The sequence below is a fragment of the Schistocerca piceifrons genome, chromosome 1 (assembly GCF_021461385.2).
Source record: "Schistocerca piceifrons isolate TAMUIC-IGC-003096 chromosome 1, iqSchPice1.1, whole genome shotgun sequence".
Taxonomy (NCBI): Eukaryota; Metazoa; Arthropoda; class Insecta; order Orthoptera; family Acrididae; genus Schistocerca; species Schistocerca piceifrons.
Window position 1 is genome coordinate 587650357 of NC_060138.1, and position 16523 is coordinate 587666879.

The following is a 16523-nucleotide window of genomic DNA, read 5'->3' on the forward strand; positions in this document are numbered from 1 at the left end:
AAATGGAAAAAAGAACACATTGACACCGGTGTGTCAGACCCACCATACTTGCTCCGGACACTGCGAGAGGGCTGTACAAGCAATGATCACACGCACGGCACAGCGGACACACCAGGAACCGCGGTGTTGGCCGTCGAATGGCGCTAGCTGCGCAGCATTTGTGCACCGCCGCCGTCAGTGTCAGCCAGTTTGCCGTGGCATACGGAGCTCCATCGCAGTCTTTAACACTGGTAGCATGCCGCGACAGCATGGACGTGAACCGTATGTGCAGTTGACGGACTTTGAGCGAGGACGTATAGTGGGCATGCGGGAGGCCGGGTGGACGTACCGCCGCACACCGTTAGGCCGTCTTCCGCTCACGCCCCAACATCGTGCAGCCCGCCTCCAGTGGTGTCGCGACAGGCGTGAATGGAGGGACGAATGGAGACGTGTCGTCTTCAGCGATGAGAGTCGCTTCTGCCTTGGTGCCAATGATGGTCGTATGCGTGTTTGGCGCCGTGCAGGTGAGCGCCACAATCAGGACTGCATACGACCGAGGCACACAGGGCCAACACCCGGCATCATGGTGTGGGGAGCGATCTCCTACACTGGCCGTACACCACTGGTGATCGTCGAGGGGACACTGAATAGTGCACGGTACATCCAAACCGTCATCGAACCCATCGTTCTACCATTCCTAGACCGGCAAGGGAACTTGCTGTTCCAACAAGACAATGCACGTCCGCATGTATCCCGTGCCGCCCAACGTGCTCTAGAAGGTGTAAGTCAACTACCCTGGCCAGCAAGATCTCCGGATCTGTCCCCCATTGAGCATGTTTGGGACTGGATGAAGCGTCGTCTCACGCGGTCTGCACGACCAGCACGAACGCTGGTCCAACTGAGGCGCCAGGTGGAAATGGCATGGCAAGCCGTTCCACAGGACTACATCCAGTATCTCTACGATCGTCTCCATGGGAGAATAGCAGCCTGCATTGCTGCGAAAGGTGGATATACACTGTACTAGTGCCGACATTGTGCATGCTCTGTTGCCTGTGTCTATGTGCCTGTGGTTCTGTCAGTGTGATCATGTGATGTATCTGACCCCAGGAATGTGTCAATAAAGTTTCCCCTTCCTGGGACAATGAATTCACGGTGTTCTTATTTCAATTTCCAGGAGTGTATGTTAAGTTTCTCGTGAAGAAGAGGCGATTTATCCATACAGCGTCCGCAGCTCGTGGCTTCGCGGTCGTGTTCTCGCTTCCCGAGCACGGGGTCCCGGGTTCGATTCCCGGCGGGGCCAGGGATTTTCACCTGCCTCGAGAGGAGTGGGTGGGTGTGTTGTCCTCATCATTCATGAAAGTGGCGAGTTTGGACTGAGCAAAGGTTGGGCATTTGTACGGGCGCTGATAACGAACCAAACGTCGTCATTTATCCATACAGCACATGTTACGGAACCCGGGTTGGCTGCCTGCATCGCCCAACCTATTTTTACGGGATAACATTTATCACTAGTGGTTCTGAATTAAAAACAGTGCTTTTTAGGATTATCTGTGTACGGTTGGGCAGTATTTTCAAAATAATGGAAATAATAACTCACTGACACAAAATTGTGTGTAATTCCGAATGTTTGAAGAATAAACTGTATTTTTTTAAACCAAATTCCCAGTATTACGAATTGGTACAAGAGTTTTATTTACAGGTGTCCGCAGCCTGTAGCTGAGTGGTCAGTGCGACAGAATGTCAATCCTAAGGGCCCGGGTTCGATTACTGGCTGGGTCGGAGATTTGCTCCTCTCAGGGACTGGGTGTTATCATCATCATTTCATCCCCATATACGCGCAAGTCGCCGAAGTGGCGTCAAATCGAAATACTTGCACCTGGCGAACGGTCTACCCGACGGGAGGCTCTAGTCACACGACATTAACATTTTTATTTACAGGTTCTTGTCCACTATGTTACGCTGTGCAGCAGTTGTCGAGCGAGATGCTTTCCTCTACATTTTTAACAAATTTTCGGAAAAAAATCGATACACTCTCACCAAACGGTCTCTCGCGACTTTTTATTATTTGGCACAGAACTACGGAGAGTGTCGAGAAATTCTGTTGTGTCTCAAATTCTAACACTTATCAGTGAATAATGCGACACATTTTCCTCTTTAGTGTGATCTGAAATAAGTAATCAATTCTGAGGCATTCTGCACAAGTGAGCTGCTGCAACGGCGGGCAAATGACAGGTCTGCGTGCCGACAATATTAGCGATGCTAAAAATCTAGAGCAGCGGCTTATCTTTCCATTTACTGAAAACAAGGCTAAGATCACTCTTGTCACTAATACGTCCTAAGTAGGAGCTTGTGCAGAAATTTTATTTCAGTTTCACGTTGGAGTCTTATTGTTAGTAAACGTTTCTCTTGCTATGTGAATGGAGCTAATAAGAGTCGACTACGACGGGTCGTTTTAGTGTCATGAGTAATGTTGATTATTTCCTCGGATAGCAGTTCAATCAAGAATTATGGGTTCTGTTAGGCTTAAAGTAGTGAAACACAGTTTTAATGGACGTTACCTTCACATATTATGCATGTTATAATCTATTACAATGTAAGAGTACGTATTGGCCCACATTTATTTAATGCTATCGCTCGCTCAGCCTTAAACCGCCCTTATGTACAGCCAGTTACTTTCTTACTAAATTTTTTCTGGGTACACTGCCACATCATCTTATAAAATACTTAAAATACTACAACACCGGCCGGAGTGGCCGAGCGGTTCTAGGCGCTGCAGTCTGGAACCGCGCGACCGCTGCGGTCGCAGGTTCGAATCCTGCCTCGGGCATGGATGTGTGTGATGTCCTTAGGTTAGTTAGGTGTAAGTAGCTCTAAGTTCTAGGGGACTGATGACCTCAGAAGTTAAGTGCCATAGTGCTCAGAGCCATTTGAACTACAATAACAGATGTTTCGGCTGTGTTGCTCCCGCCTTCCTCAGGGAACAGACTGATTAGATTGGGAGTGAATTCTTCAATACATCTTCTGCCTCCGTTAGAAATGCAATATGTTGATGCAGCCCCTCCCCAGATAATTATTTTAGATCCAGAAGGATCTGAATGAGATTGACAACGGCTTAGTTATTTATACCAACTACGTGCATGTAATTACTCACTCGTCGCCGTCAGCATCGGCGGCCCGCGCCTCTCCAGCCATCGCCGATGGCGGAGCACCGTCGCCGTTGCCTCGCGTCGCCCACTGACAGCCGTCCGGTCCGCCACTGCCGCCTGTTAAAAGGAGTTGCGCGCAGACGCTGCCGCGGTGCTGCCAACTTCCGCTCGCCAAATTCAGACCTCACGCTGCAAGACCGGGTAGATTCCCGTCGCCGAAATCATGGAATACTGTTGCGGCCAGTTTTCCCTGACGTGGCAAAAGTCATCGGCTACCTCCTAATATCGTGTCGAACCTCCATTTGCTCGACGTAGTGTAGGCACTCGTCGTGGCATGGACTGAACAAGTCGTTGAAAGTCCCGTGCACAAATATTCAGCCATGCTGCCTCTACAGCCGTCCTTAGTTACGTAAGTGTTACAGGTACCGGATTTTGTGCGGAAGTTGACCTCTTTATTATGTCCCATAAATGTTCGATGGGATTCATGTCCCTCGAATTGTTCAGAACGTTCTTCAAATCAATCGCGAACAAATGCGGCTAGATGACAAGGTGCACTGTCATCCATAAAAATTCCATCGTTGGATGCCTGCAAATGGTCTCCAAATAGCCATTTCCAACCAATGATCGGTTCTGTTGGACTGGAGAACCCGGTCCATTCCACATAAACGCAGCCCACACCATTTTGGAGCCATCAGCAACTTGCACAGTGCCTTGTTGACAACTTGAGTGCATGGCTTCGTGGGGTATGGGCCACACTTGAAATCTATCATCAGCTCTTACCAACTGAAATCGGGACTCATCTGACCAGTTCATAGTTTTGCTGTCGTCTAGGTCCAAATTTAATATTTTCGGTACATTCTTGACTCACAAGGGGAGATCACGGCGTTTGGAACGCGGATTTACTGCAAACTTCGTACACTCGTAGTACTCCATGAGGACAACAAAATGTGTGAGCAGTAGCGCGCACTTCTCAAGCGTTATTGAGAAAATCGCAAGATAATTTCGGTCGTCGAATATATAGCTGTGCATGGCCATTTTTAACATGAAGCAGCGGGAAGCGAGTGGTTAGCTTTCAAGCCACGTAATCGCTGGATCGAGTCCAGTTCGTCAGTTTTTTTATTTCTAACACAGTCATTTTCTTTACTATTTATATTACAATTGATATAATGGGAAAATACGTGTAATCGGATGAACTTTTATTCAGTTTACAACGTTATTTGGCAGTCTACAAATTTTTAGTTCAAATGTGTGTGAAATCGTATGGGACTTAACTGCTAAGGTCATCAGTCCCTAAGCTTACACACTATATAACCTAAATTATCCTAAGGACAAACACACACACCCATGCCCGAGGGAGGACTTGAACCTCCGCCGGGACCAGCCGCACAGTCCATGACTGCAGCGCCCTAGACCGCTCGGCTAATCACGCGCGGCAAATTTTTAGTATCACGAATAATGTAATATTCATAACTATGGACTAGTAAACGACCAAACGCATAAAGTGATACTGAAAATGTATGCTTGTCCGTGATTTGATAAATCCCTTATACCTGGAAGGAGCCCGACCGACTTGTTACCTCCAAGTTTTGACCGGCACAGACGGCTTTCGAAAGATGTACAATTAATCGTCGCATTCGACATTACGAGCACAAGTTACAGGATGGTATTTTTCGTAAAAACATGGAAAACATAAAGTTAAACGGCACCAGCTACATTGAATAAATGCTAAGTTTCCGCATACGCAAGGTCTTTTGAGGTTTTCCGTGGAAAAAGAAACATCGTTAACATTTTCTAAAACCTCTCTTTCTGACGATAATTTGGAAGCAAACCATGCATAATGCAGCATTTCCTTAAATATCGGCGCTGATAATTGGTCATGCAGTATCGACTGTATTTTAATAGCGTCTTCACGAGAAGCAATTTCTCGTTCTCTTTCGATTAAATACGAACAATATTTGAAGACACGGACAAGCATACATTTTCATTATCACTTTATGCGTTTGATCGTTTACCAGTCGATAGTTATGAATATTATATTATTCGTGATACTAAAAATTTGTAGACTGCCAAATAACATTGTAAATTTAATAAAAGTTCATCCGATTACACGTATTTTTCCCATTATATCAATTTAATGTAAATAGTAAAGAAAATGACTGTGTTGAAAATTAAAAAAAACTGACGAACGTGACTCGAACAAGTGATTACGTGGCTTGAACGCTAACCACTCGGCTGCCGCCGCTTCGTGGTAAAAATGGCCACGCACAGGTATGTATTTGACGACCGAAAGTGTCTTACTATTTTCTCAATAATGCTTGAGAAGTACGCGCTACTGCTTACACATTTTGTTGTCCTCATGGAGCGCTAAGAGTGTACGAAGTTTGCAGTAAATCCGCGTTCCACACGTCGTGGTCTCCCTTGGTCAGTGGATCTCGGAATATTGAATGCCCTAGCTCCAACTACCATTCCGCGTTCAAGGTCTGTTAATTCCAGCTGTGTGGCCATAAATGTACAAATGTACAAATGACAGTTCTGGCAATGCACTGTCCTTTTGTACCTTGAATACACGATACTACCACCGCCTGTATATGTGCATATCGCTATCCAATGACTTTCGTCACATCAGTGGATTTTTCTTTTTGTACTGCATTTTTTTTAGTCACACGTGCTTTGTCCGCATGAGAAACGATGGCCATAGAGCTCGTGCAGATAGGTTGTGTCTGCCAATACCTACATCCACGTCAACCTCTGTGGTCCGCGAGCCTCCTGTAATTCGGTTGCAGCAGTCATTTCATACCACTTTCCCTGTACCATTTGCGAATGCTGCGTGGTTACTTCGCGGGACGTATTTGGGAGGAAGTGTTATGTTGCCTCACTCTTCTTCAAATATACGTTCTAGGACCTTCCGCAATAAATTTCTGTGTAACGTACAGCGTCTATTCTTGTAGCGTCTGCTACTGGACTTTGTCGAGAATCATCATAAAGCAGTCGCTCATACTACACGATCCTGTGATGAAACATGCCGCTCTTCGTTGGATCCTCTCTCTCTCTCTCTCTCTCTCTCTCTCTCTCTCTCTCTCTGTCTGTCGCTCTCTCTCTCTCTCTCTCTCCATCTCCCTTCCTCCCTCCCTCCCTACTTGCCTCTCTCTCTCTTCTAATACACTACTGGCCATTAAAATTGCTACACCACGAAGATGAAGTGCTACAGACGCGAAATTTAACCGACAGCAAGAAGATGCTGTGATATGCAAATGATTAGCTTTTCAGAGCATTCACACAAGGTTGGCGCCGTTGGCGGCACCTACAACGTGCTGACATGAGGAAAGTTTCCAACCGATTTCTCATACACGAACAGCAGTTGACCGGCGTTGCCTGGTGAAACGTTGTTGTGATGCCTCGTGTAAGTAGGAGAAATGCGTTCCATCACGTTTCCGACTTTGATAAAGGTCGGATTGTAGCCTATAGCGATTGCGGTTTATCGTATCACGACATTGCTGCTCGCGTTCGTCGAGATCCAATGACTGTTAGCAGAATATGGAATGGGAACGCCGTGCTGGATCGCAACGGCCTCGTGTCACCAGCAGTTGAGATGACACGCATCTTATCCGCATGGCTGTAACGGGTCGTGCAGCCACGTCTCGATCCCTGAGTCAACAGATGGGGACGTTTGTAAGACAACAACCATCTGCACGAACACTTTGACGACGTCTGCAGCAGCATGGAGACCATGGCTGCGGTTACCCTTGACGCTGCATCACAGACAGTGATGCCTGCGATGCTGTAGTCAACGACGAACCTGGGTGCACGAATGGCAAAACGTCATTTTTTCGGATGAATCCAGGTTCTGTTTATAGCATCATGATGGTCGCACCCGTATTTGGAGTCATCGCGGTGAACACACATTGGAAGCGTGTATTCGTCATCGCCGTACTGGCGTATCACCCGACGTGATGGTATGGTGTGCCTTTGGTTACACGTCTCGGTCACCTCTTGTTCGCATTGAGGGCACTTTGAACAGTGAACGTTACATTTCAGATGTGTTACGACCCGTGGCTCTACCCTTCATTCGATCCCTGCGAAACCCTACATTTCAGCAAGATAATGCACACCGCATTTTGGATGTACTGTACGGGCCTTTCTGGATACAGAAAATGTTCGACTGCTGCCCTGGCCAGCACATTCTCCACATCTCTCACCAACTGAAAACGTCTGGTCAATGGTGGCCGAGCAACTGGCTCATCACAATACGGCAATTACTACTCTTGATGAACTGTGGTATCGTGTTGAAGCTGCATGGGCAGCTTTACCTGTACACGCCATCCAAGCTCTGTTTGACTCAATGCCCAGGCGTATCAAGACCGTTATTACGGCCAGAGGAGGTTGTTCTGGGTACTGATTTCTCAGGATCTATGCACCGAAATTGCGTGAAAATGTAATCACATGTCAGTTCTAGGGTAATAGATTTGTGCAATGAATACGCGTTTATCATCTGCATTTCTTCTTGGTGTAGCAATTTTAATGGGCAGTAGTGTAATTGTCCCCAGACTGACGAGCAATAGTCAAGAATCAATCTTACAAGTATTATGTAAGCCTTTTCTTTCGTGGTTGAATTACGTTTCCTTAAAATTACCCCGATGAATATGATCCTGCATATGGGCAGTGTGTGTTCACATCTTTCCAGTCGTGCCAAATTTGCAATTTTCGAGTTATTATATGGGGGACCATATTCCTGCAGTAGTGGGTGTTAGAGCTGCACCTTTTTTAGACTGAAGTCAGCTGATAGGTATTCCTGCTTAAGGGAAGTCTCTCTAACAAAGGAACCACTTTTTACAAAGCTTAGGTATCCGAGTAATGAGGGAATTAGTATATTTCATCAAAATATTCAAGGTATTAGAGATAAAGTTAGTGAACTGCTTATAGATGTTGACTCTGAAATTATTGGTATACCTGAACACTTCTTAAATAAGGAGATAATTCAGAGGCTTCCTTTACCAGGATACAGGTTGGCTGGCAGCTTTTCGAGGAGCTCTTTGCGGTGTGGGGGTGTAGCCATGTATGTGAAAAACGGCATCCCATTTGAGTCAATTGATGTTTCAAAGTACTGCATTGAAAAGGTGTTTGGCTCAAATGGCTCTGAGCACTATGGGACTTAACTACTGTGGTCATCAGTCCCCTAGAACTTAGAACTACTTAAACCTAACTAACCTAAGGACACCACACACATCCATGCCCGAGGCAGGATTCGAACCTGCGACCGTAGCAGTCGCGCGGTTCCGGACTGCGCGCCTAGAACCGCTAGACCACCGCGGCCGCCGAAAAGGTGTTTGAATGTTGTGCAGGTGTGGTTAAATTTAACGGAGCTAAACTTCTAACTGTTATTATTTATAGATCCCCAGACTCCGATTTCACAACATTTTTGCTAAAGCTAGAGGAGGTTCTTGGTTCACTTTATAGGAAATACAAAAAGTTAGTTATATGTGGTGACTTCAATATTAATTGTATAAGTGATTGTGCAAGGAAGAGGATGCTGGTAGACCTCCTTAATTCATATAATCTTACGCAAACCGTATTCTTTCCAACGAGAGTGCAAGGGAACAGTAGAACAACCATGTTGTTGTGGTCTTCAGTCCTGAGACTGGTTTGATGCAGCTCTCCATGCTACTCTATTCTGTGCAAGCTTTTTCATCTCCCAGTACCTACTGCAACCTACATCCTTCTGAATCTGCTTAGTGTATTCATCTCTTGGTCTCCCTCTACGATTTTTACCCTCCACGCTGCCCTCCAATACTAAATTGGTGATCCCTTGATGCCTCAGAACATGTCCTACCAACCGATCCCTTCTTCTGGTCAAGTTGTGCCACAAACTTCTCTTCCCCCCAATCCTATTCAATACTTCCTCATTAGTTATGTGATCTACCCATCTAATCTTCAGCATTTTTCTGTAGCACCACATTTCGAAAGCTTCTATTCTTTTCTTGTCCAAACTATTTATCGTCCATGTTTCACTTCCATACATGGCTACACTCCATACGAATACTTTCAGAAATGACTTCCTGACACTTAAATCAATACTGGATGTTAACAAATTTCTCTTCTTCAGAAACGCTTTCCTTGCCATTGCCAGCCTACATTTTATATCCTCTCTACTTCGACCATCATCAGTTATTTTGCTCCCCAAATAGCAAAACTCCTTTACTACTTTAAGTGCCTCATTTCCTAATCTAATTCCCTCAGCATCACCCGACTTAATTAGACTACATTCCATTATCCTTGTTTTGCTTTTGTTGATGTTCATCTTATATCCTCCTTTCAAGACACTGTCCATTCCATTCAACTGCTCTTCCAAGTCCTTTGCTGTCTCTGACAGAATTACAATGTAGACAACATTTTTGTTCATTCCTCATTACTAGAAGGGCATTATGTTAGCAAAAAGGTGAATGGCTTTTCAGATCATGATGCACAAATTTTAACTCTGAAAGATTTTTGTGCTGCAACACGTGTTAAATATAGTCATCAGCTGTTTAGGAAAGCTGATCCAGTTGCTGTAGAGACCTTTGTAAACCTTATCAAGGAACAAGAGTGGCAAGATGTTTATAGCGCTGATACAGCAGACGATAAATATAATGCTTTTCTCAAGACTTTTCTCGTGCTCTTTGAAAGTTGCTTTCCGTTACAACGTTCAAAACAAGGTACTAGCACAAACAGGCAGCCTGGGTGGCTGACTAGAGGGATAAGAATATTTTGTAGAACAAAGTGGCAATTATATCAAAACGTTAGAAACAGTCAAAATCTAAATGCAGCAGCCCATTACAAACAGTATTGTAAGGTGCTTAAAAATGTTATTAGGAAGGCAAAAAGTATGTGGTGTGCAGATAGAATAGCTAATTCTCAGGATAATATTAAAACCATATGGTCTGTCGTAAAGGAAGTGGCTGGTCTACAGAGACAGGTCGAGGATATAGAATCAGTGCGTAGTGGGAATGTCCGTGTTACTGATAAGTCGCATATATGTACAGTATTTACAGGGTGTTTCAAAAATGACCGGTATATTTGAAATGGCAATAAAAACTAAACGAGCAGCGATAGAAATACACCGTTTGTTGCAATATGCTTGGGACAACAGTACATTTTCAGGCGCACAAACTTTCGAAATTACAGTAGTTACAATTTTCAACAACAGACGGCGCTGCAAGTGATGTGAAAGATATAGAAGACAACGCAGTCTGTGGGTGCGCCATTCTGTACGTTGTCTTTCTGCTGTATGCGTGTGCTGTTCACAACGTGCAAGTGTGCTGTAGACAACATGGTTTATTCCTTAGAACAGAGGATTTTTCTGGTGTTGGAATTCCACCGCCTAGAACACAGTGTTGTTACAACAAGACGAAGTTTTCAACGGAGGTTTAATGTAACCAAAGGACCGAAAAACGATACAATAAAGGATCTGTTTGAAAAATTTCAACGGACTGGGAACGTGACGGATGAACGTGCTGGAAAGGTAGGGCGACCGCATACGGCAACCACAGAGGGCAACACGCAGCTAGTGCAGCAGGTGATCCAACAGTGGCCTCTGGTTTCCGTTCGCCGTGTTGCAGCTGCGGTCCAAATGACGCCAACGTCCAGGTATTGTCTCATGCGCCAGAGTTTACACCTCTATCCATGCAAAATTCAAACGCGCAGCCCCTCAGCGCCGCTACCATTGCTGCATGAGAGACATTCGCTAACGATATAGTGCACAGGATTGATGACGGCGATATGCATGTGGGCAGCATTTGGTTTACTGATGAAGCTTATTTTTACCTGGACGGCTTCGTCAATAAACAGAACTGGCACATATGGGGAACCAAAAAGCCCCATGTTGCAGTCCCATCGTCCCTGCATTCTCAAAAAGTACTGGTCTGGGCTGCCATTTCTTCCAAAGGAATCATTGGCCCATTTTTCAGACCCGAAACGATTACTGCATCACGCTATCTGGACATTCTTCGTGAATTTGTGGCGGTACAAACTGCCTTAGACGACACTGCGAACACCTCGTGGTTTATGCAAGATGGTGCCCGGCCACATCGCACGACCGACGTCTTTAATTTCCTGAATGAATATTTCGAAGATCGTGTGATTGCTTTGGGCTATCCGAAACATACAGGAGGCGGCGTGAATTGGCCTCCCTATTCGCCAGACATGAACCCCTGTGACTTCTTTCTGTGGGGACACTTGAAAGACCAGGTGCACCGCCAGAATCCAGAAACAATTGAACAGCTGAAGCAGTACATCTCATCTGCATGTGAAGCCATTCCGCCAGACACGTTGTCAAAGGTTTCGGGTAATTTCATTCAGAGACTACGCCACATTATTGCTTCGCATGGTGGATAAGTGGAAAATATCGTACTATAGAGTTTCCCAGACCGCAGCGCCATCTGTTGTTGAAAATTGTAACTACTGTAATTTCGAAAGTTTGTCTGCCTGAAAATGTACTGTTGTCCCAAGCATATTGCAACAAACGGTGTATTTCTATCGCTGCTCGTTTAGTTTTTATTGCCGTTTCAAATATACCGGTCATTTTTGAAACACCCTGTAATAATCACTTTCTGAATATAGCAGGTGAACTAAATAGAAACCTAGTCCCAACAGGGAATCATATAGCGCTTTTAGAAAAAAGTGTTCCGAGACTGTTACCTGAAATGGTCCTCCATACTGACAAGAGGGAGATTGAGTTAATAATTAAATCACTAAAGACCAAGAACTCTCATGGATATGACGGGGTATCTAGCAGAATACTGAAGTATTGTTCTATGTGTGTTAGCACAGTACTTAGCCATATCTGTAACTTTTCCTTTTGGAGTGGTCGGTTTCCTGACCGATTAAAGTACTCTGTAGTGAAGCCACTTTATAAAAAGGGAGACATTGATAATGTTGACAATTTTAGACCTATTTCTATGCCATCGGTGTTTGCTAAATTTATCGAGAAGGTTGTATATACAAGGTTACTGGAGCATTTAAATTCACATAATTTGCTGTCAAATGTTCAGTTTGGTTTTAGAAATGGTTTAACAACTGAGAATGCTATATTCTCTTTTCTATGTGAGGTTTTGGACGGATTAAATAAAAGGTTGCGAACGATAGGTGTTTCCTTTGATTTAACGAAGGCTTTTGACTGTGTTGACCACAAAATATTACTACAGAATTTGGACCATTATGGAGTAAGGGGAGTAGCTTACAATTGGTTCGCCTCTTACTTTAAGAACAGAAAGCAGAAGGTAATTCTCCGCTATATTGAGAGTGGTAGTGATGTTCAGTCCCAATGGTGCACTGTTAAGTGGGGCGTTCCCCAAGGGTCGGTGCTGGGGCCACTGCTGTTTCTTATTTATATAAATGATTTGCCTTCTAGTATTACAGGTGATTCAAAAATATTTCTGTTTGCTGATGACACCAGCTTGATAGTGAAGGATCTTGTGTGTAATATTGAAATAAGTTTGTGGCTTGTGGAAAATAATTTGATGCTAAATCACAGTAAGACTCAGTTTTTACAGTTTCTAACTCACAATTCAACAAGAACCGATATTTTGATCAGACAGAATGGGCATATTATAAGCGAGACGGAACAGTTCAAGTTCCTAGGCGTTCGGATAGATAGTAAGCTGTTGTGGAAAGCACATGTCCAGGATCCAGAATGAGATTTTCACTCTGCAGCGGAGTGTGCGCTGATATGGAACTTCCTGGCAGATTAAAACTGTGTGCCCGACCGAGACTCGAACTCGCTTCGGTAGCTCAGATGGTAGAGCACTTGCTCGGAAAGGCAAAGGTCCCGAGTTCGAGTCTCGGTCGGGCACACAGTTTTAATCTGCCAGAAAGTTTCACACGTCCAGGATCTTGTTCAGAAACTAAATGTTGCTTTATGTACCATTAGGACAGTATCTGAAATAAGTGACACTTCAACATGAAAAGTAGTCTACTTCACATATTTTCATACGCTTATGTCGTATGGTATTATTTTTTGGGGTAATTCTTGTGATTCAAGAAGGGTATTTTTGGCTCAAAAACGGGCTGTTCGAACTATATGTGGTGTAAGTTCGAGAACCTCTTGTCGACCCCTGTTCAATAGTCTGGGAATTCTGACATTGCCCTCACAGTATATATTTTCTTTAATGTCGTTTGTTGTTAGCAATATTAGACTATTCCCAAGAGTTGGCAGCTTTCACTCAGTTAATACTAGGCAGAAATCCAATCTGCATGTGGAATGCACTCCCTTGACTCTTGTGCAGAAAGGAGTGCAGTATTCTGCTGCATCCATTTTCAATAAGCTACCATATGAACTCAAAAATCTTAGCAGTAGCCCAAACTCTTTTAAGTCTAAACTGAAGAGTTTCCTCATGGCTCACTCCTTCTACTCTGTCGAGGAGCTCCTGGAAGAGCTAAAAAATTAAGCAAATTCCAGTGTTACAGTGTTGATTTTCTTTATTTAAACTTACGACTTGTCACCTGAATATGTTTTTTTTTATATTTCATTTTATCTGTTTCTAATATCGTGTTATAATTTCATGTATTGACTCGTTCCATGACCATGGAGACTTCTCCTTAATTTGGTCCCACGGAACAATAAATAAATAAATAAATAAATAAATAAACCAGTTATGCATAAAAATCATACTTGAATTAGCTAAGATACTGTATTGACTGTGACGCTGGAAATGTTTATAATAGTGAATGTGCAATTACGGACAGTGTCATTCATTTTTGAAAACAGCCAAAAGTCGACGGGATCCCGGTCAGGTAAGTAGGGAGCGTGAGAAATCACTTCAAAGCTGCAGGATCACGTTCTATTAAAGCGCCGGTGCGTTGTATTGATGAAAGAGCACACGTGCAGCCTTTTGCGGCGGTTTTTCACGCAATGCTCATGAAAAGTCCCATTCGTGCCACCATCACGTGTCAACATAGCCTGGTAATACGCCACGCGTGCTGTCTTGTGGTAGTCCGTCAGCATTCCTGGCACCCTCATGGAAGACACATTTCGCTTTTCCAGGTCTATGTGCACGGAACCCACGGAAATTCCAATTTCGGTGGCGATGTGTTCAACACTCATTCAGTGACTCTCCTAAACAACTTTCTCCACTCGCTCGATCACGTTGTCAGACCGGCTGGTGCGACGCAGAGAATGTTGTCTGTTGTCACTAGATATTCTGCCTTCTTAGAACTGTCGTACCCATGTACGCACATTAGACACATTCATGACATCATAACCACATATCTCACTCAAATGGCGATGAATTTCTACTGGTGGCACACCATGAAAATGGAGAAAACGAATGATCACACACCGTCCTTGCAATGGAAACGTTGCCATTTTAAGTATCAAAAGCGGCCCTCATTCTCGCTGCTGCCACCAGACTTCTGTTTGACCTACAGTACTGCCGTCTCTGTTACACATTCATAACGAATGCCCACATATTTGCAAACAAACTGCATGTTTCTATCTGTTTCCAATCCTGAGGAAAAAAAACTTGAATGCACCTGGTATATCTTGGATACTGTTGTTTGACGGTTGATTCTGATGAGAATAGTCCTATCACCGACCTATTCACAGTAATTGCTTCTCTCTCCTACATCCTATTCATAACGATGCTACGCCCGGTATAATATTTTCTGCTGCTGTTGATATTACTCTATATTCATTGTAGCAGAACTGCTTACTTTATTTCCGTTTTAATTCACTGACCTTCATTATGACTAGATTGAGCCCCTGCATTTCCCTTTCAGAGTTTCTACCTTCCCTACCACACTGAAACTTCTGACAGTCCATGCTGCGACCCGTAGAATATTGCCCTCTAGTTGGTTATTCAATTTTTTTTTCATATTCATCTCCCACATGGCAGTCCCTTCCGAAGGATCCGATTGATGGAATAGCCGTGGGTCAGCAGAATGTGCTGTAACTGTTCTTTTGTAATTTCCGACATGGTTTTCAGATCTTTGGAAACACCATTTTCAACTATGCTACGTGGATCTGAAAATGGGTCTCAGCCCGAAAGTAGTCATCGAGTGAATAAAAATTAAAATTTGCTACTTTGGACCGGTTTTTCGTTGTACGGATTCGAATGAGGTACTAATCTGGAATCTTTTCTCAGTGGAGAGATCATTGTGGGATTGCAACATTGTGGCGAGTAAAGGAAGCGCATCGAGCCTGCGCTCATCGCAACTTTGCAGCTAATACGCAAGCCTCTTTCAATTTCTGTATGCTGCTACTTTTTCCGGCTACGTGCGGTTTTCGAAAGACTTTATACAGCGCCTGTTCCTTCAGGACATGCATGTCTGAAGGAACATGCATTGTAAAATAAAAATAAGTATTACAAGCCTCGATGGACAGAAGAGGCGATAGTAACTATGGCCATGATTCCATGTCGTCTCATTCTGTGTTGCGGGACTCGTGTTTGTCCGAGCAATAGGAAGCATAGACAACGTGGCATATAGATGTTTGAATTTGTCCGGGGATTGTGCACGGATAGCCGAATTGGTTAAGATGAATGCTCGCAATAAGCAGGAAATCCGGGTTCGAGTGTCGGTCCGGCACAAATTTCCATGTGTCGCAAACAGATGACGTCAACATAGAGTCGCAGAATGTGAATCTATTTCATAAGGAATAGATAGTGTATCTATACTTAATACAGTTGATGTTAAAGAATTCGCAATCAGCGGATGAAATTCCTAACATACAAGTGATATCGATGTGGCATGTGTACTATACAGGTGCCTATTAGTCCAGTAAAGGCGTCACAAAAAAGGCCCTTTGCTTACAAAAAAATGAGATAGAAGATTTTATTGTTTCATCTTGCGTACATAGTTGAGAGTATGCAGAAGCCAAAATTTTGACATTCGTAATCCTTGGGATGGCTTAAAAAAAGCACTTTTTTTAGGTTTTCGCTTATTACTCGGAAATAATGCGTCCTGCTGAAAACGTTACCATTACCAAAAGGAAGGACCATTAAATTTTGCATCGAATGACTACTTAAATACAAAATTGGTCCACCCGTTTGCGTGGTAATTCAAGAACGACTACTGCAAACGAAAAATAACAAATTATCAATAAAAAATTCATCCTTAATAAATGAGTAGGTAACTTCAGCAATTCACCGTCGCTGATCTTCGCTCCTTTTGTAGGAGAGAAGGTTGGAAAGGATATAGTAGGATGAGAAAGTCAGAGTTAATTAATTTTATAACCAAACAAATCATTCAAAAAAGTAGGACTAACAGAAGAATCTGAGTAAAACTGTCTTTCTCTAAAATTGAAAGTACTGATGATATTTTCTAAAGTGTCGAGATTAACTATTGAAAGAAGTATTTCCATTTTCTACCAATGTGCTCGAGAGACAAAGAGATAGAACAACAGTTAACCAATATCTAGTCAATAACGCA

At 43.7% G+C, this 16523-nt stretch overlaps 1 protein-coding gene across 3 annotated transcripts in view; it reads right to left on the reverse strand.

The window, feature by feature from the left end:
• Positions 1 to 3208, reverse strand: part of LOC124802860 (protein SERAC1) — a 126915-nt gene extending 123707 nt beyond the window's left edge. For all 3 annotated transcript variants that reach the window (XR_007017161.1, XR_007017160.1, XM_047263898.1), the window contains exon 1: positions 3131 to 3208. Coding sequence is in view for 1 of the 3 variants with exons in the window: in XM_047263898.1 (XP_047119854.1) it covers positions 3131 to 3171 (41 nt within the window). In the remaining 2 variants the exon portion in view is untranslated. The remainder of the gene's footprint in view (positions 1 to 3130) is intronic.
• Between the last annotated feature and the right edge of the window lie 13315 nt (positions 3209 to 16523).